General features: G+C 44.2%; 3 protein-coding genes and 1 pseudogene across 3 annotated transcripts; 3 read left to right on the top strand and 1 right to left on the bottom strand.

The window, feature by feature from the left end:
* The first annotated feature begins 136 nt into the window (after nt 1–136).
* LOC114803136 (macrophage-expressed gene 1 protein-like) lies at nt 137–2,753 on the top strand (annotated as a pseudogene).
* A 738-nt stretch (nt 2,754–3,491) lies between these two features.
* Nucleotides 3,492–4,541, top strand: LOC114803160 (protein ripply2-like). The gene is made up of 3 exons (XM_029002528.1): nt 3,492–3,943; nt 4,081–4,148; nt 4,294–4,541. The coding sequence occupies exons 1-3, from the start codon at nt 3,812–3,814 to the stop codon at nt 4,445–4,447; spliced, it is 354 nt and encodes a 117-aa protein (XP_028858361.1). The 5' UTR covers nt 3,492–3,811; the 3' UTR covers nt 4,448–4,541.
* A 1,376-nt stretch (nt 4,542–5,917) lies between these two features.
* LOC114803161 (protein ripply2-like) lies at nt 5,918–6,832 on the bottom strand. The gene is made up of 3 exons (XM_029002529.1): nt 6,516–6,832; nt 6,311–6,378; nt 5,918–6,165 (listed from the first exon to the last, which is right to left on the bottom strand). Exons 1-3 carry the CDS (start codon nt 6,645–6,647, stop codon nt 6,012–6,014), a joined length of 354 nt encoding a protein of 117 aa, XP_028858362.1. The 5' UTR covers nt 6,648–6,832; the 3' UTR covers nt 5,918–6,011.
* A 3,417-nt stretch (nt 6,833–10,249) lies between these two features.
* LOC114803156 (cartilage intermediate layer protein 2) lies at nt 10,250–14,440 on the top strand. Its single transcript, XM_029002525.1, has 9 exons — nt 10,250–10,325; nt 10,431–10,459; nt 10,821–10,857; nt 10,991–11,171; nt 11,360–11,419; nt 11,622–11,793; nt 12,345–12,457; nt 13,890–14,064; nt 14,210–14,440. The coding sequence occupies exons 3-9, from the start codon at nt 10,846–10,848 to the stop codon at nt 14,304–14,306; spliced, it is 810 nt and encodes a 269-aa protein (XP_028858358.1). The 5' UTR covers nt 10,250–10,325; nt 10,431–10,459; nt 10,821–10,845; the 3' UTR covers nt 14,307–14,440.
* The last annotated feature ends 1,281 nt before the right edge of the window (nt 14,441–15,721 follow it).

The following is a 15,721-nucleotide window of genomic DNA, read 5'->3' as shown; positions in this document are numbered from 1 at the left end:
TTCCCCTTGCAAACCATTTCAGTTATCTGAAATATTTCTACAATGTAAAAAAACATTGCAGTGCTGATAAGGGGTGGAGACCAGCAGAGAGCTATATAACAGGTTGAACTGCCTAAATCCACACAGCCATGGATCAGAATGAATTCACCATGTTGGCGCTGTGTCTTCTTACTTTTGGGTCCGTACGTCCACTGCCCCACTCTGACAATGGACTCCGGAACTGTCGAATAAACTCAAGTTCTCTGGCCCTGGAGGTCCTGCCTGGAGGGGGCTGGGACAACCTGCGCAACCTGGACATGGGACGGGTGATGAACTTCAGCTACTCACAGTGCCAGTCCACAGAGGATGGTGTCTATCTAATCCCCGACGAGGTGTTTGCCATTCCCCAGAAAACAAACTGGTGTGGAGAGAATGTCGGAGGTCATTTCCACCTGGTTAGATCACAGGAGCTCCACTTCTCAGACCATCAGTGTCGATGCATCATACCTCAATGTCCTCAACGGCAAGTTCTCTAAGGAAAATCAGCAAATGAAAACCTACCAAGTCAAAGACAACTCAGTTACATCACGAGTACAGGCAAGTTGCTGGCAGTGTAAAAGTGAGCAGTCATGTGACATTCGGTTGGGGAAGAATGGTACAAATAACTAATACATGTCTAATAGCTAAATGATCGTTTATTACCTTGTTTGACCTTCTCAGACCTTTCCTTGTTTTCCTTAAATTTTTAATATTGTATACTGTATAGTGTCCATTACTAAGGGGTTCACCAACCGCTTCTGCACCTCATTTGGAAATTAGTTTTCAGAATAGCTTCGATATTTAATGGACCTCGTTCTCACGTTTTATCCCTCTTCAGGTGCGTAACCACCTTTACACTGTGAAGGTTTATCCTTATTTCACCTTGGACTCACGCTTTGCTCAGCAAGTGAAGGAGATAGCGAACTCGCTGGACAACAACCAAACCCGTCATGCAGACTACCTGTCAGAGATGCTGGTTGTTGACTACGGAACCCATGTGATCACCGCGGTTGATGCCGGTGCCATTTTGGAGCAGGAGGACTATCTGAAAAGCTCCTACTACGAAAGCACGGAACAATACGAGTTTACTTCGTCGGCTGGGCTAAACTTTTTCGAAACGATTACGTTCGGTTTTCACGGCAAAGGGAAAGAGAATAGCTCACTGAGTCGTTCTTACCTGGGAAACATAACCCACTCCAGGACCCAGAGCCATGGCGGCGCTCTGTTCTACCCTGGGATCACCCTGCAGAAATGGCAGGAGAGCACGCTGAACAACCTGGTGGCCATCGACCGCGCCGGGCTGCCGCTCCACTACGTTCTAAACGAGGCCACGCTGCCCGACCTGCCGCGGGTGGCGGTTCGCAAGCTGGCCCTCTCCGTACGGGAGGCAGCGGCGCGCTACTACAACGTCAACGCGCGTCCAGGCTGCGTCCGGCCCGACGCCGAACACTTCAACTTCCAGGCCAACGTCGACGACGGCTCGTGCCAGGGCCCCGCCGCGAACCTCACCTTCGGCGGGGTTTTCCAGAATTGCACCAAGGTCACTGGTGACGCAGACCCGCTTTGCCTAAAGTTTCAGCAAAAGAACCCGGACACTGGAGGCTATTCGTGCCGTGGGCCCTACACCGCCGCCCTTCTGCAGTCTGAGGCCGCAGAGGAGGTGTACGGCCAGGTGGCGTGTTACGAGGAATGCTCGGGCTTTTTCTTCTGGGAGTCCTGCGATCAGGTTTGCGGGACGCGGTACCAGGTCAGACGGGCTCTCATCAACACCTACTGGTGCTCAGCGACTAACATCACACAGTACTCGGGGTATTTGTTTGGGGGGCTGTTTGGTCCCGACATGCCGAATCCCTTAACCAAATCCAAAGCCTGTCCTCCTGGCTTCTTCCCTCAAATGTTTCTGTCCAACGGTTTGATGGTGTGCCTGAGCAACGAGTATGAAACGGCCACCATGTTCTCGGTGCCCTTTGCTGGTTTCTTCAGCTGTAAGGCAGGCAACCCTCTTGCAAACAACCAGTACCGCTGCCCCCCAACGTTCAGCCAGCACCTGGCCACCATAAGTGATGGATGCCAGATTCTCTTCTGCGTTCAGTCTAAGAACTTGACTGAAGGTCAGCTGAAGCCCGTCCGCTTACCGCCTTTCACTCGACCTGCTCTGATTCAGTCACTCAATAAGACCGTTGTCATAGTAGCTGAAGGAGGTCGGGTCTGGGTCAGAAGTGAAGACTCAGATTCCTGGAGATCAGCAAGCCCAGAGGACGTTAAACGATTTTATAACAATCTGGATGGCTCCGGACTGTCTAATGGGGGGAAGGTGGGCGTCTGGCTTTCTGTTGTGGTGGCGCTGGCTCTGGTCATTGCTGGAACCGTCTTCTTTATAAAGAAGAGCAGATCCCGCTCTTCGCACATCTCGTCTGGATATGAGCAGATAAACGGTGATGAGCAGGAGCAAGTAAAGGAGAGCATAGCAGATAATGTTTAACAACTGTTTGAACCAGAACTGATTACTTCATTGATGGTAACATGAAAGCACGTTGTAAGTTGCTCTGGATAAATACCATAAATGTAAATGTGAATGCATAGTGAAGTCTGGGTTTCTAGTTGTTCCTTCACTCAAGAATAATGCTGATCTTTTTAATCATGTAGCTACTCAAGACAGAGTTACTCTGCTGTTTTTGCATGTTTTTTAACTGTAATGTAATTTTCTCTTCTCTTTTTTTCCTCTATATTATTTACTATAGCAAGAGAGCAAGTGGTTTTGAAATAAAATTTACTACTACGTTACATTTAGAAATATGTAAGCACTTTCAATTTCTTCGAATGTGTTATTGTACATGTCACATGAATTCTGGCGCACTGGCATGGCTGCAAAATGAATAAATAAATCTCAGGACCTCCCAGTGAACTGACAATAGATCTGAGACGTGCACCTCACAGAGCGGCTTCCACTCTCAACCACCCCAACAATAGGCCCACAAGTCAATAGGCATTCTGGTAACATTGACAAAAGTTCAAAAATAACAGAAAATTGTGAAGGAACATTAATATAGCAAATAATAATATATTACTTAAAATAAAATACAATTAATATTACACTAGAAGTCCCAAATTCCAAGCTAGTCTGCATTTTAAAGCACTAGTAGTCATTTGGAGTGCCAAAAGTCTTACTACTTCACCAGTGTGCCACTTTCAGTCCACTAGTACTACTAGTAAATTACAAATTTCTTACTAGTAGTACTAGTGAAAGCCAAAATACTTCACTGGTTCCACTAGTGAAGCCCCAAATTGTCACTAGTTAAAGCATTATTTGACCTTACTTGTAGAACTAGTCTACAAAAATATATAGTAAATATCCTGTGATTTTGTGTCCTGATAAACTGAAACGTTTCTGTAATGTTTCTAACCAGACCAGGCATTTTAAGACTTTTTAGCACACATTTTTAAACGCTGAATCAAAACGTGAAGAAATTTAAACAGTTTTGCGGTTCAGTACAACCATGAAAAATGAACTCCAACACCAGTGGGACGGTGGAATCATTTCTTGTGGGAATTTTAGACGGATGGATGTTCGGGGTGTGAGGTCAGCCGTTTGCCTCGTGGTGCCACCTCCACACTGCGGGTGACACCTCCACACGCGGCAGCAGTGTCGCATGCAGCGACACCTCCGCTGCACGCGTCCGCCGCACAAGGTGCCAACGCGCAATTTGCCGCGAGCGCCGCTGCGTCCACATAAAGCCGGAGCAGAGCCCGAGTAGACAGCAGCTCGGACCCCGGACCGACTAGTCCCAGCATCATGGACACCGTAACGACGCGGACCGCGACGTGCAGCAGCGTGCGCGTCCACGCGGACCTTTCAGCGCAAGGCGCGCCTCGGCCGCGCGCTCAGCTGTGGAGACCGTGGATTAAAGGAGACTCCAGAAACAAGGTCATTACATAATACGTGGCCGGTATTACATTTACAATAGTTGCAGTAACGACAGTAATTATTTATAGCTGACACGTTAGTAACGTATGTTACCAGATAGGATCTTGTGCTGATATCGTGTTTATTTCATTTTACAGCCTTACAGGAGACCAACTGCAGCCTCAGCAGATGTCAAAGAGACCAGGAGGTTCTCGCACCCCGTAAAGTAAGTTGAACAGTAAAGCACGTCTGAGTTTAATAATAGTTATCATTTAATACAATTAGGCAGAAAAATGTTGTTATCGCTTGGTCGACTCAGCCTCGTTAATCCCTCGATTATTAATTAATCGTCGTGTTCGGTTCTTCTCCAGGTTGATGTGGCCCCGGTCGCGCTGCTATGACTTCCTGTACCAGGAGGCGGCGCTGCTGCTGCAGGTCTATCCTGTCCAAGCGACCATCTGTCCATACGAAGATTCCAGCAGCGACGAGGAGGACAGCGACCACGACGAGAAGGAGCTGAACTGAACACTGGACACTTCAAATATTTATTCATGTGTATAATCTGTACATAATAATAATGATATAATATTTTTTACTGCTTATTCTAATATATCGATGCCCAGAGTATAATGAAAATTAAAATATTTTATTGAGATGCACCTCTTCATCACATTTTTCTTGTATTAGTTTTTTTCAAAGAACATATTAATTGACATCACTTGGACATAACAAGTACTGAACATGTATAAGAAATTTGTACAGATGTCAAGATGTCAAATGTCAACCCTGAACAAACCAACATATAGAGTTCTATTTTGGGAAAGGAAGAGTGGGAATGGGAAAGGGAATGTTTACACTCTCACAAGAGCACAAGACCATCACATGCAATATCCCATACATACAAGACCCCTGAGTTCCTCCAACTCAGACCCAAAACCGAGACGATTGATAATAAATGAGTGGCTGAGAGCACACGGCGCCTCTCTTCACTCATCGGTTCGAGGTTTGATACTGGAACCCGGAGCACTGATGCAGGCATTCATTACATTTACAGCATTTATCAGACGCCCTTATCCAGAGCGACTTACAATCAGTAGTTACAGGGACAGTCTCCCCTGGAGACACTCAGGGTTAAGGACCTGGGTCTTCTGGTTCATAGGTGAGTGTGTTACCCACTAGGCTACTACCACCCTAGTAATCAAACGTAAGTAGGGAGGATGTCAGGTGCTGGGAATCAAGGAACCGTTGCCCGCTGTGCCCGGTCTTCTCGGGATCCATCGTGACAACAGAGCAATGTGGCATTTGGTCATAAGTGTCAAGAAATGGGACACTACATATTTACAATGAAGTGAAAAAAAAAACGTTTTATAAAGTTTTCAATGGTGTGTGAAATTAAATGACTAATGTTACATTTTCTAATGCTTGTTTGGCCATGAAATAGAAATGAGGGGTGGTAGTTGATTTGTGGGTACCACACTTTATTGAACCAGGAGTCCACAGAGTCACAGGTTTAAATCCCACTTTCTACCATTGTGTCCCCGAACAAGGGGCAGTGGTGGCCTAGCGGTTAAGGAAGCGGACCCGTAATCAGAAGGTTGCCAGTTCGAATCCTGATCCGCCAAGGTGCCACTGAGGTGCCACTGAGCAACTGCCACTGTCATGGCTGCCCACTGCTCACTCAGGGTGATGGATTAAATGCAGAGGACAAATTTCACTGTGTGCACCGTGTGCTGTGCTGCTGTGTATCACAAGTGACAGTCACTTCACTTTATTATACTTTATTTATAAGACATTTGACCCTGAGTGTCTCCAGGGGGACTGTCCCTGTAACTACTGATTAAGTCACTCTGGATAAGGGTGTCAACTAAATGCAATAAATATAAATGGCACACGGTAATTAAAATGGACAACTAGTGCTCAGATAATGTGCGTAGAAAATAAATGTTACGCTGAGGTGCATCTCAATAAAATATTTTAATTTTCATTATACTCTGGGCATCGATATATTAGAATAAGCAGTAAAAAATATTATATCATTATTATTATGTACAGATTATACACATGAATAAATATTTGAAGTGTCCAGTGTTCAGTTCAGCTCCTTCTCGTCGTGGTCGCTGTCCTCCTCGTCGCTGCTGGAATCTTCGTATGGACAGATGGTCGCTTGGACAGGATAGACCTGCAGCAGCAGCGCCGCCTCCTGGTACAGGAAGTCATAGCAGCGCGACCGGGGCCACATCAACCTGGAGAAGAACCGAACACGACGATTAATTAATAATCGAGGGATTAACGAGGCTGAGTCGACCAAGCGATAACAACATTTTTCTGCCTAATTGTATTAAATGATAACTATTATTAAACTCAGACGTGCTTTACTGTTCAACTTACTTTACGGGGTGCGAGAACCTCCTGGTCTCTTTGACATCTGCTGAGGCTGCAGTTGGTCTCCTGTAAGGCTGTAAAATGAAATAAACACGATATCAGCACAAGATCCTATCTGGTAACATACGTTACTAACGTGTCAGCTATAAATAATTACTGTCGTTACTGCAACTATTGTAAATGTAATACCGGCCACGTATTATGTAATGACCTTGTTTCTGGAGTCTCCTTTAATCCACGGTCTCCACAGCTGAGCGCGCGGCCGAGGCGCGCCTTGCGCTGAAAGGTCCGCGTGGACGCGCACGCTGCTGCACGTCGCGGTCCGCGTCGTTACGGTGTCCATGATGCTGGGACTAGTCGGTCCGGGGTCCGAGCTGCTGTCTACTCGGGCTCTGCTCCGGCTTTATGTGGACGCAGCGGCGCTCGCGGCAAATTGCGCGTTGGCACCTTGAGCGGCGGACGCGTGCAGCGGAGGTGTCGCTGCATGCGACACTGCTGCCGCGTGTGGAGGTGTCACCCGCAGTGTGGAGGTGGCACCACGAGGCAAACGGCTGACCTCACACCCCGAACAGTTTCTAAACACTCAAAATGTACTTTTTTTCCATAATACATTTGAAATAGTGAGTTGTAAATGTCCTAATTCATATAAATGTTTTATACTGCTACTTCACGTAGTTCAAAGATGAATAAGTAAATATGAATCCCAGAGAAGTCGAGTTTAAATCAGCGCATGCGCAGACTCGGACATTTTTAACGGGGTGTGTGTGTCTGGTGTGTTCCAAGTTTTTGAGCTTCTCTTTACATTTGCATGTACACTACTGTCCCCAATACGTCACACAGCACCATAACATTATTTCCATACATTCCATAATTGCTCTGTCTCCCTTCTTTTCTTTCGAGTAAAGTCAGAGCAGGGTATCATCTGCAGTAATCCGTGCGCTATGCACACGGTTCTTGTCATAGTTAAGCTTTTTTTTTATTAAACAACATGCAACATTCAACTATTTACATCCAACCTGCTCATTTACATGCACATAGATCTAGCGCTCATAGAGCACGCAGAGCATGCTGGTGCAGTCAGGTGGGCCCGCCTCCGCCAAGGCAATAATGTTGGGCTGTAAACGGTTGTAAAAAGCTGTACTTGTCGGTCTAGGCTCGGGCCAAACGCTTTAGGCCAGATTACAGCTCTACTGGCTTTATGCAGAGCATTGTTATTTCACGGACTGACTCTTCTACTCTGTGTGTATTTTGTTCCAGCAACAATCCCAGAATCCTCTGATTCTGCATGGCCACATTCGTCTAATCACTATTCGTCTTAATGATTTTTCTCATGTTTGAATCATACATTACAAAAATCATGCAAAATGCACATACAAAACCTAAGATAGGATGCGGCAGCAGATCCCGATTGACCTCTGAGCCGTGAACTCTGAACTCTTGTTCAGATTCCCACGGTAAGACGCTCCTGCTCACATTCACAGCGTGTGAAGAACACTCACCTCTGAAGGTGCTAAATGGCACGTCAGATAGACTGACTGTCTGTCAGAGGTCATTTAAACTGACCACAGAACGAACATGGACGACATGAACAATCCCGTTTCTTTATGTTCTGAAAGTTCATTTAAGGCATTAAATAGCACACAATGAACACTGTACATTTCAGAGTCTGGCTAAAGCCTAAACCAACCATATGCCATTAGTGTAATATAATAACGTAAAATAATAACAATATTGATAATAATAATCTAGATTTGGGTGCCTTGGGGTCTGGCGTGCATTTGAAGACAGCGTGGATGTACGCAGTGTGCATGTCCATGCGTAATGTGGCAGCTGACCGTTTTTGACACTTCGGAAAGGGTTTGTGTGTGTGAGTGTGAAAGCTGAGCTGCGGTTCTCAGAGCCACACATCACTGACCTCCTGCGACCTCCCACCAGTGGTTCGAAACAGAGGAATGTGGCAAGCAATTACTTGAAATGGTGTTTGAATATAAACACATTGTGTTCAGAATAGGAATTGACAGATTTATATATATATAATTATATACACATATAAAATACTATATATATAGTATATATATAGTTTTTTTTTAAAGGCTGTATGTGTGTGTGGGCACCAGCATTAGCCAGTGTGATAATTGTCACCATGCATGGGGTTTTGTTTGAAGTCGTAATGGTGTAACTAATGCAACTGAAAGTGTCCGTGTGTACGCGTGTGTGTGTGTGTGTGTGTGTTGGTTCTCGCATTGTCACATTTTCAAAGTGTCATTCTGAGGCCAAGCATACAGCACACAGACTGATTTAATCTGCTACATAGCTACATGAATACATGAACTGTGGACAAAAATGGAAATTCAACAAAACAATGAACGAGTAAAGTAAATTAGTTTAAGGTGAAATGTTTATTATATTAGTATGATGCATTTAAGACATTTTTACATTTTTGTAGCATGTGTCAGAAATGGATCACAAACGTGACATGGAAGCATTTATTGGTCAAAGGCCATGGGTTCAAAGCATGATGTGGGGCCCATCCTGTTTAGAAAAGTGTGGAAACAGTCTTGCCGTAATCCAGTATCACCAACCACCGTTTTTTTGTCTTTTAACAAAAGTGCACGTTGGCTGCTTTCAGACCTGCTCCCCTCTTCTCCACGCCTTTGGTCTCTGGTTCGATAACAACAACAACAACATTTATTTCTTATATAGCCCAAAATCACATACAGTATGTCTCAATGGGCTTTGACAGGCCCTACAGTTGACACCCCCCACACTTGACCCTTCTGCACACAAGGAAAAACTCCACACAAAAAAACTCTAGGAGAGAGAAAAAAAGAAAGGAAGAAACCTTGGGAAGGAGTGATACAGAGAGGGACCCCCTTCCAGGGTAGAGTGAGCCTGCAAATGGTGTCAGTGCAGGGTTGGATATGATATAATGAGTCCTACAGTTGTAGGGTTGGAGAAGTCCAGGATGTATTCAGTGTCATGGTCTAGATAAGGTGTCCGTAATGATGTTACTGGTCCATTTGAAGATCCCTATAGCTGTAGTTGTAATGGTGGTGGTGGCTGTGGTGACCCTCTGGTTTTTTTCATGTTTTGTCCTTGTAAAGCAGTTGTCAGGAACCAGGATTTATTTGCTGGTCTGATCACTGGGGTCTGCCAGTAGTCTGGGTGCTTGATTCCGTGTCTCGGAGAAAAACAGAAACAAACAGAAGCAGCGGCAGACGGTTGCACTGTACGACCGATACTGAAATATGTGGTTATAATGGTATATTGGTGCTACAGTGGCCCGGTACCCTAACTAGGACAGCCTAACTGGTGAATTTAACTTTGTCTGTGTCTAACAGGGGGACTCTGTGATAAACTGGACTTTATAATTGACACTGCGTCAAAATCAAGTGAAATGAGGGTCTAGGACTTTAGCAAAAAGCCAGAGAAAACAGATAGGTTTTGAGATTGGATTTAAACACTGAGACTGTGTCTGAATCCCGGACACTGACAGGCAAGCTGTTCCACAACTGCGGAGCTCTATAGGAGAAGGATCTGCTCCCAGCTGTGACCTTCTGCACCTTTGGTACCAGTAGTGACCCCGCACCCATTGATCGAAGGGGGCGTGGCGGTTCGTAAGGAACCAAAAGTTCACTCAGGTACTGTGGGGCGAGACCATTTAGAGCTTTATAGGTTAAAAGTAGGATTTTGTAGTCAATCCTAAATTTGATGGGTAACCAGTGCAGTGATTGTAAGACTGGGGTGATGTGGTCAAATTTCCTGGTTCTGGTAAGAACTCTGGATAACTAAGTTGCGTGTGTGTGTGTTTTTATCAGTCTGGTGTAATCCAGTATCGCCATTCAGCAAAGTGAATAGACACAATATTTTTTCTTCTGTTCTCTGTTAACAATAGTGCGTGTTGGCTGCTTTCGCACCTGTCTCCTTTTTCACCTCAGAGAACCGGACCCCGCATGGACTTGCTGTCCGATTGGATACACACAACCTGTGCAGGGTGTGGACTTTTGGGCAAATTTGTCATGTAAGAACCTTGTTGTTGTGGATGACCCGCTTATAAGAAGTCCTCCATGTCTTTGGTCTGTGGTTTGATAACTAAGTTTTGTGTTTTTTTTTTTTTTTTAATCAGTGAGGACATTTCCAGCTTTCACATTGTTGGTAAGGAAAAGTATTACACGTCTTATTAAAATTCTCATTATGTAATTTTTTTACATAATTTATAAAAATTATTTTCACATTTAACGTTAACATTTTTATGATGATTGATACTTAAAAAAAGCACAGATACTTTTGTTGGTTTGACAAAACTATTGCACTAATATCAATACTTTAATTGGATTTACTTGGCAGCGTATATGCCATGTCTAGTTTTGTGCCTTAGTTCAAAGTATTTTGTTTTTCAAGCGTAAGGGATGAGGAAGTTATGTATAATGTAAATTTTTTTCATAGCAGTTCATGTACAATCTAACGGACAAATATCGTTGCGTGATGGTTCTGTGCACTCGTTTTTCTTTTCCAGGAAAAGACTGGGATCTTCGCCGAACATGATCCTGATGGTACAGAATGAAGCGGTGTATCACTTTCACATGACCTTGGGCAGCCTTACACACACACACACACACACACACACACACTGGACTTTACCTCTCTTTTTATGTCTTTGTGTGTGTTGTTTGCATTACTGTACAGGTGATTTGGAGTCTTGCCGCTGGTTCAGCTGCAGTCCCTGCAGACCCTGCAGTCCCTGCAGACCCTGCAGTCTTTGCAGACCCTGCAGACCCTGCAGTCTTTGCAGACCCTGCAGTCTTTGCAGACCCTGCAGTTGTGCAAATTGATCCTGTCCTCCCGGAAGCTAACATTTTGCACACAAGTGAGTCTTTTTAAATACAGAAATGAATTTGAAATAAGATTATAGATCATTTTGCTGACTCAACTCATTAATGTAATCTATAATTTGGTCAATTAAAAACATCCAAAAGTGGTTCAGATATAAATCATGCTTTTCTTCCCTCCATGATGAATAAAGATGTCATTCCTTCCATCTTTTCTCGTTCTCAGACAGTCTGTCCTTAATCCATAATTGCTTCAAGACCAACTGTTTACCTGTTCCAAACATCAGTAAGTGCTACACAGAACAACAGTGTTCTAAAAACAGACAAGGAATAAAAATGTTTGAAAGGAATGTTCATTGTGACCATGACAATTGCAAAAGCGGTTTAGCTTACGCCCCCTAGTGGATTGGTGCATTTCTGCTTGCCCTGCTCCGCTTACTTGCAATTCATTTCACGCATATTTTTTTCATTTGTGTGTCTATTTGCAGAATGCTGGACTACTTGGATGGACTACGACGACCCGACTGGTTCTGGTGATTATGAGACCATCACCAATCTGAAGAACTTTTACCGTAAAGACATGTGTCCATACCCATCTGCCATCGAGGTGGCGTCAGTGGACGGGATTCCTCTGAGCAACACGGGGAACATTTTTACTGCGTAAGGGCCTGGGGCTCCGAGATTGGGTCTGGGAATTTTTTTTTAAACTTCACTGGCTATTTCTATTTGCTATTTCTGACTTTAATGTACAAATATTCCCAAGCATGGAGGGCAGTGGGATCATGATGTTTTGGGGTGCCTTGTCGCAGGAGAGACTGGAGTCCTTCACAAAATATAATAGATCTAGAGCAATGTCACAAGAACTAAGCAAGGAAGCTAAAGTTGGTTTCAAATGGATCTTCTGAATGACCAAACATTCCTCCGAAGCTTGACATGGTCAGAGTGTAGAAGTGGCCATCACAATAGATTGTCTTGTAAAAATTAATTCCAGCTATGATGACTCCATCACTTTCTCCATCACATCACATTATTTTGAAAAAAGATTAAAAAAATATAAAGGTTCCTGACACATTTATACTGCCATCACTAGCAGAGGTTTGTTTTTGTGGTTCATTTATCTGTTCAGTTGCCTCTTTTTGCATGTTAACATAATTGCTTGTCTGTAATTGATGACTGCAAATAACATGCAACTGTGCGTCTGTGCCGCTCAGGAAGGACACCACCACCGGCCTGATCTGCAGCAACTCGGAACAGAAATGCTGCTTCTGCCGTGACTACAAAGTGCGCTTTGTCTGTTATGCACCGTATTGCGGCAGCCAGAAAGGTCTGATTTCATGCTTACAACCCCCCCCCCCCTTTTTGATACGTTTTGTAATATAAAATATACTTTTAGACTTTCTTTATATCAAATATACTAAAAATGGGGTACTCAAGCACATTAGTCCTATGTGAACACACCTACAGTAACCATTCAGCTTTGTCATTTAGTCATTTAGCTTCCTAACAACATCTAACCAGCATAAAAAGACTCCCAGGAGCAGGTCACCTGAACACATGAGAAGGACGACTGTTACTCACCATGCCAAACACAAAGGAAGTCATTCTGGAGCTCAGAAAGAAGATAGTAGAGGCTCAGGCTAAGGTTACACCACCATCTCCAAGCCTTTCATAGTGTCTAGAACATGATTGTTGCTGACCTGGCCTCTTCTGGAGTCAATGTTTCGAGGAACATGGCCATCGTCCCAGAAGAACCCCTTGACTCAAAGAGCGGCACAACAGTGCCCAACTGAGGTTTGCCTGTTTGAAACATTTGAAAAGGAAAGACAAGCTTTGGAATTCTGTGGTTTGGTCTGATGCGACTAAAGTGGAACATTTTGGACACACAGATGTTGCTTATGTTTGACGAAGAAAGGGATAGACCTTCAACCCTAGAAATACGGTTCCCACAGTTAAACATGGTGGTGGGAGCATCAAGCTGTGGGGCTTTTTTGCAGCCTCAGGCACAGGGAGAATGGTGCATGGCATTGGAAAAAAAGAAAATGCTGTCGATATTTTAGGGGGAAAATGTGTTCAAATCTGCTTGTAGTCTAGGCTTATACTGCCACCGTTCCAACAAGAAAATGACCCAAAGTATACATCAGAATTAGTCCAACTGTTCCTCAGCGAGACCAAAACCAAGATCTTGGAGTGGATCCGGGAGTCCAGACCTCAATGCTATTGAGAATCTGTGGCGGGTGCTCAAAGTGAATGTCCAGGCTTTGACACCATACAACTTGGACCAGTTAGAACAATTTGTAATGGAAGAATGGACCAACATCCCTCAGGAGACCCGTGCCAGCCTAGTAAAGAACTAATTGGGGCTGTGGGGGAGGTGGTGGCCTAGCGGTTGAGGAAGCGGCCTCAATGCCGGTTCGAATCCCGGTCAAGGTGCCACTGTGGTGCCCCTGAGTAAAGCACCGTCCCCACGCACTGCTCCCTGGGCGCCTGTCATGGCTGCCCACTGCTCACCAAGGGTGATGATGGTTAAAAGCAGAGGACACATTTCGTTGTGTCACCGTGTGCTGTGCTGCAGTGTTTCACAATCACTTCACTTTCAATTGGTCCCAGTTTTTTCTATTGACTGTTAATGGCCAGGGGGCTGAGAATGTTTGATGTTTAATTTCTGCCCTTTCTTGTTTCAACTCAGTGTTTTTATGCCAATTGTGCATAAAGATCCATTCCGTCCTCACTATTGATATTACTTTTGTCATGACCAGTCTGCTGGACCAACTGGTATAACCGTGACAGTCCAGGTGGCACTGGAGACTGGGAGCTTCTCTCCAACCTGAGGTCTGAGTACCCCGGGCAGATCTGTGATACGCCGATCTTGGTAGAGAGTGTGACCACAGCCACCAACTCTCCTGCCACCCAGATGGGACAGGTCTTCCGAACGTAAGAACAGTTGGAATGTCTGGCATTGAAAATATACAACCAAATTTCCACTTTGTATATTTTCACTCTTTCTAATGACAGTAAAAATTGCAACTTTCTGTGAATGACAAGGGGAAAACATATAACACGGCTGCTGTCTTTCCAGCTACAGTCCCACCGAGGGATTTGTGTGCGTGAACGTGGATCAGCCCTTGGGGAAAGGCTGCCTCGACTACAAAGTGCGGTTCGCGTGCCCCTGTTAGGCAGGGGCTCTCTTATCGGCACTGAGGCGTCGCCCAGATGTGTCTGGACTCCCACTGTATGCTGGAAATCATCCCAATCTGGTTCATGGTTAGTCTGAAAAAACAAACAAATTAAAGTCATGCAATTTTCATCAGCTTGAGTCTGGTGAGTCTTTGGTATCACACGTGGAAACACATAACAGGGAATTTGTGGCAAATATATCTTATATAGAAAAACAAACATTTTGAAAACATTTTGAGTTTGGTTTAAGATGTACAGTACAGGCTAAAAGTGTGGACACACCTTCTCATTCAATGTTTCTTTATTTTCATGACCATTTACATTGGTAGATTCTCACTGAAGGCATCAAAACTATGAATGAACACATGTACAGTTATGGACCTGGCCTCCACAGTCACCGGACCTGAACCCAATCGAGATGGTTTGGGGTGAGCTGGACTGCAGAGTGAAGGCAAAGGGGCCAACAAGTGCTAAACACCTCTGGGAACTCCTTCAAGACTGTTGGAAAAGCATTTCAGGTGACGACCTCTTGAAGCTCATCGAGAGAATGCCAGGAGTGTGTAAAGCAGTAATCAGAGCAAAGAAACTAGAATATAAAACATGTTTTCAGTTATTTCACCTTTTTTTGTTAAGTACATAACTCCACATGTGTTCATTCATAGTTTTGATGCCTTCAGTGAGAATCTACCAACGTAAATGGTCATGAAAATAAAGAAAACACATTGAATGAGAAGGTGTGTCCAAACTTTTGGACTGTACTGTATCTTTTTTGTTCATGCACATAAATTATGTATATAAATCTAATTTATTACAAGCAAAGAAAACGAATGGAAACAGAGTAGGAAGGGAGGAAAAGGAAAGTTGCGCCAAGACTTGGATCAGAAGGTTTATTTGCTGGTTTGAATTAGTGAACACTCCCTATGCACTGCATCTATTATAACGAAGCTAAATATTCAGGCCCATGGAGTGAGAGTATGAAGACGGGGAGAGATCAGCAAAGAGTTTGAAATAAATGAAAAAAACGTGAACTGTATATAAAAAATAGCGTCAAATGCAAATGGTGGGTTTTTATGGGGGGTTAAAAAAAACCCACATATCCCGCAGCGTCTCCAGTTTGAGAACAGCGCTGTCCACGGTGCTGAACCCCCGCAAAGGAGGGAATTGTCCTTAAACGGGATTTTGTGGACTTTTTGTAGATTGCTGGTTTTAACCGCATGATATAAAAAAACTATCAAAGGCAACTTATTTCACTGAGAATAAATCGTCTCTGGCTTTTTAAATTTTGCTGGTTAATGCAGCGGCGCTCACTTCGTTGCACTGCGCGGTTTGAATAAACCCCACATTTAAACAGGACACTTTCGCCATATGATAATAAAAATAGATATTATAATTTGACGCATTTATACGCTGAGTT

This window comes from Denticeps clupeoides, chromosome 14, assembly GCF_900700375.1.
Source record: "Denticeps clupeoides chromosome 14, fDenClu1.1, whole genome shotgun sequence".
In the NCBI taxonomy this organism is placed as follows: Eukaryota; Metazoa; Chordata; class Actinopteri; order Clupeiformes; family Denticipitidae; genus Denticeps; species Denticeps clupeoides.
This window is presented reverse-complemented; position numbering and strand designations above follow the sequence as displayed.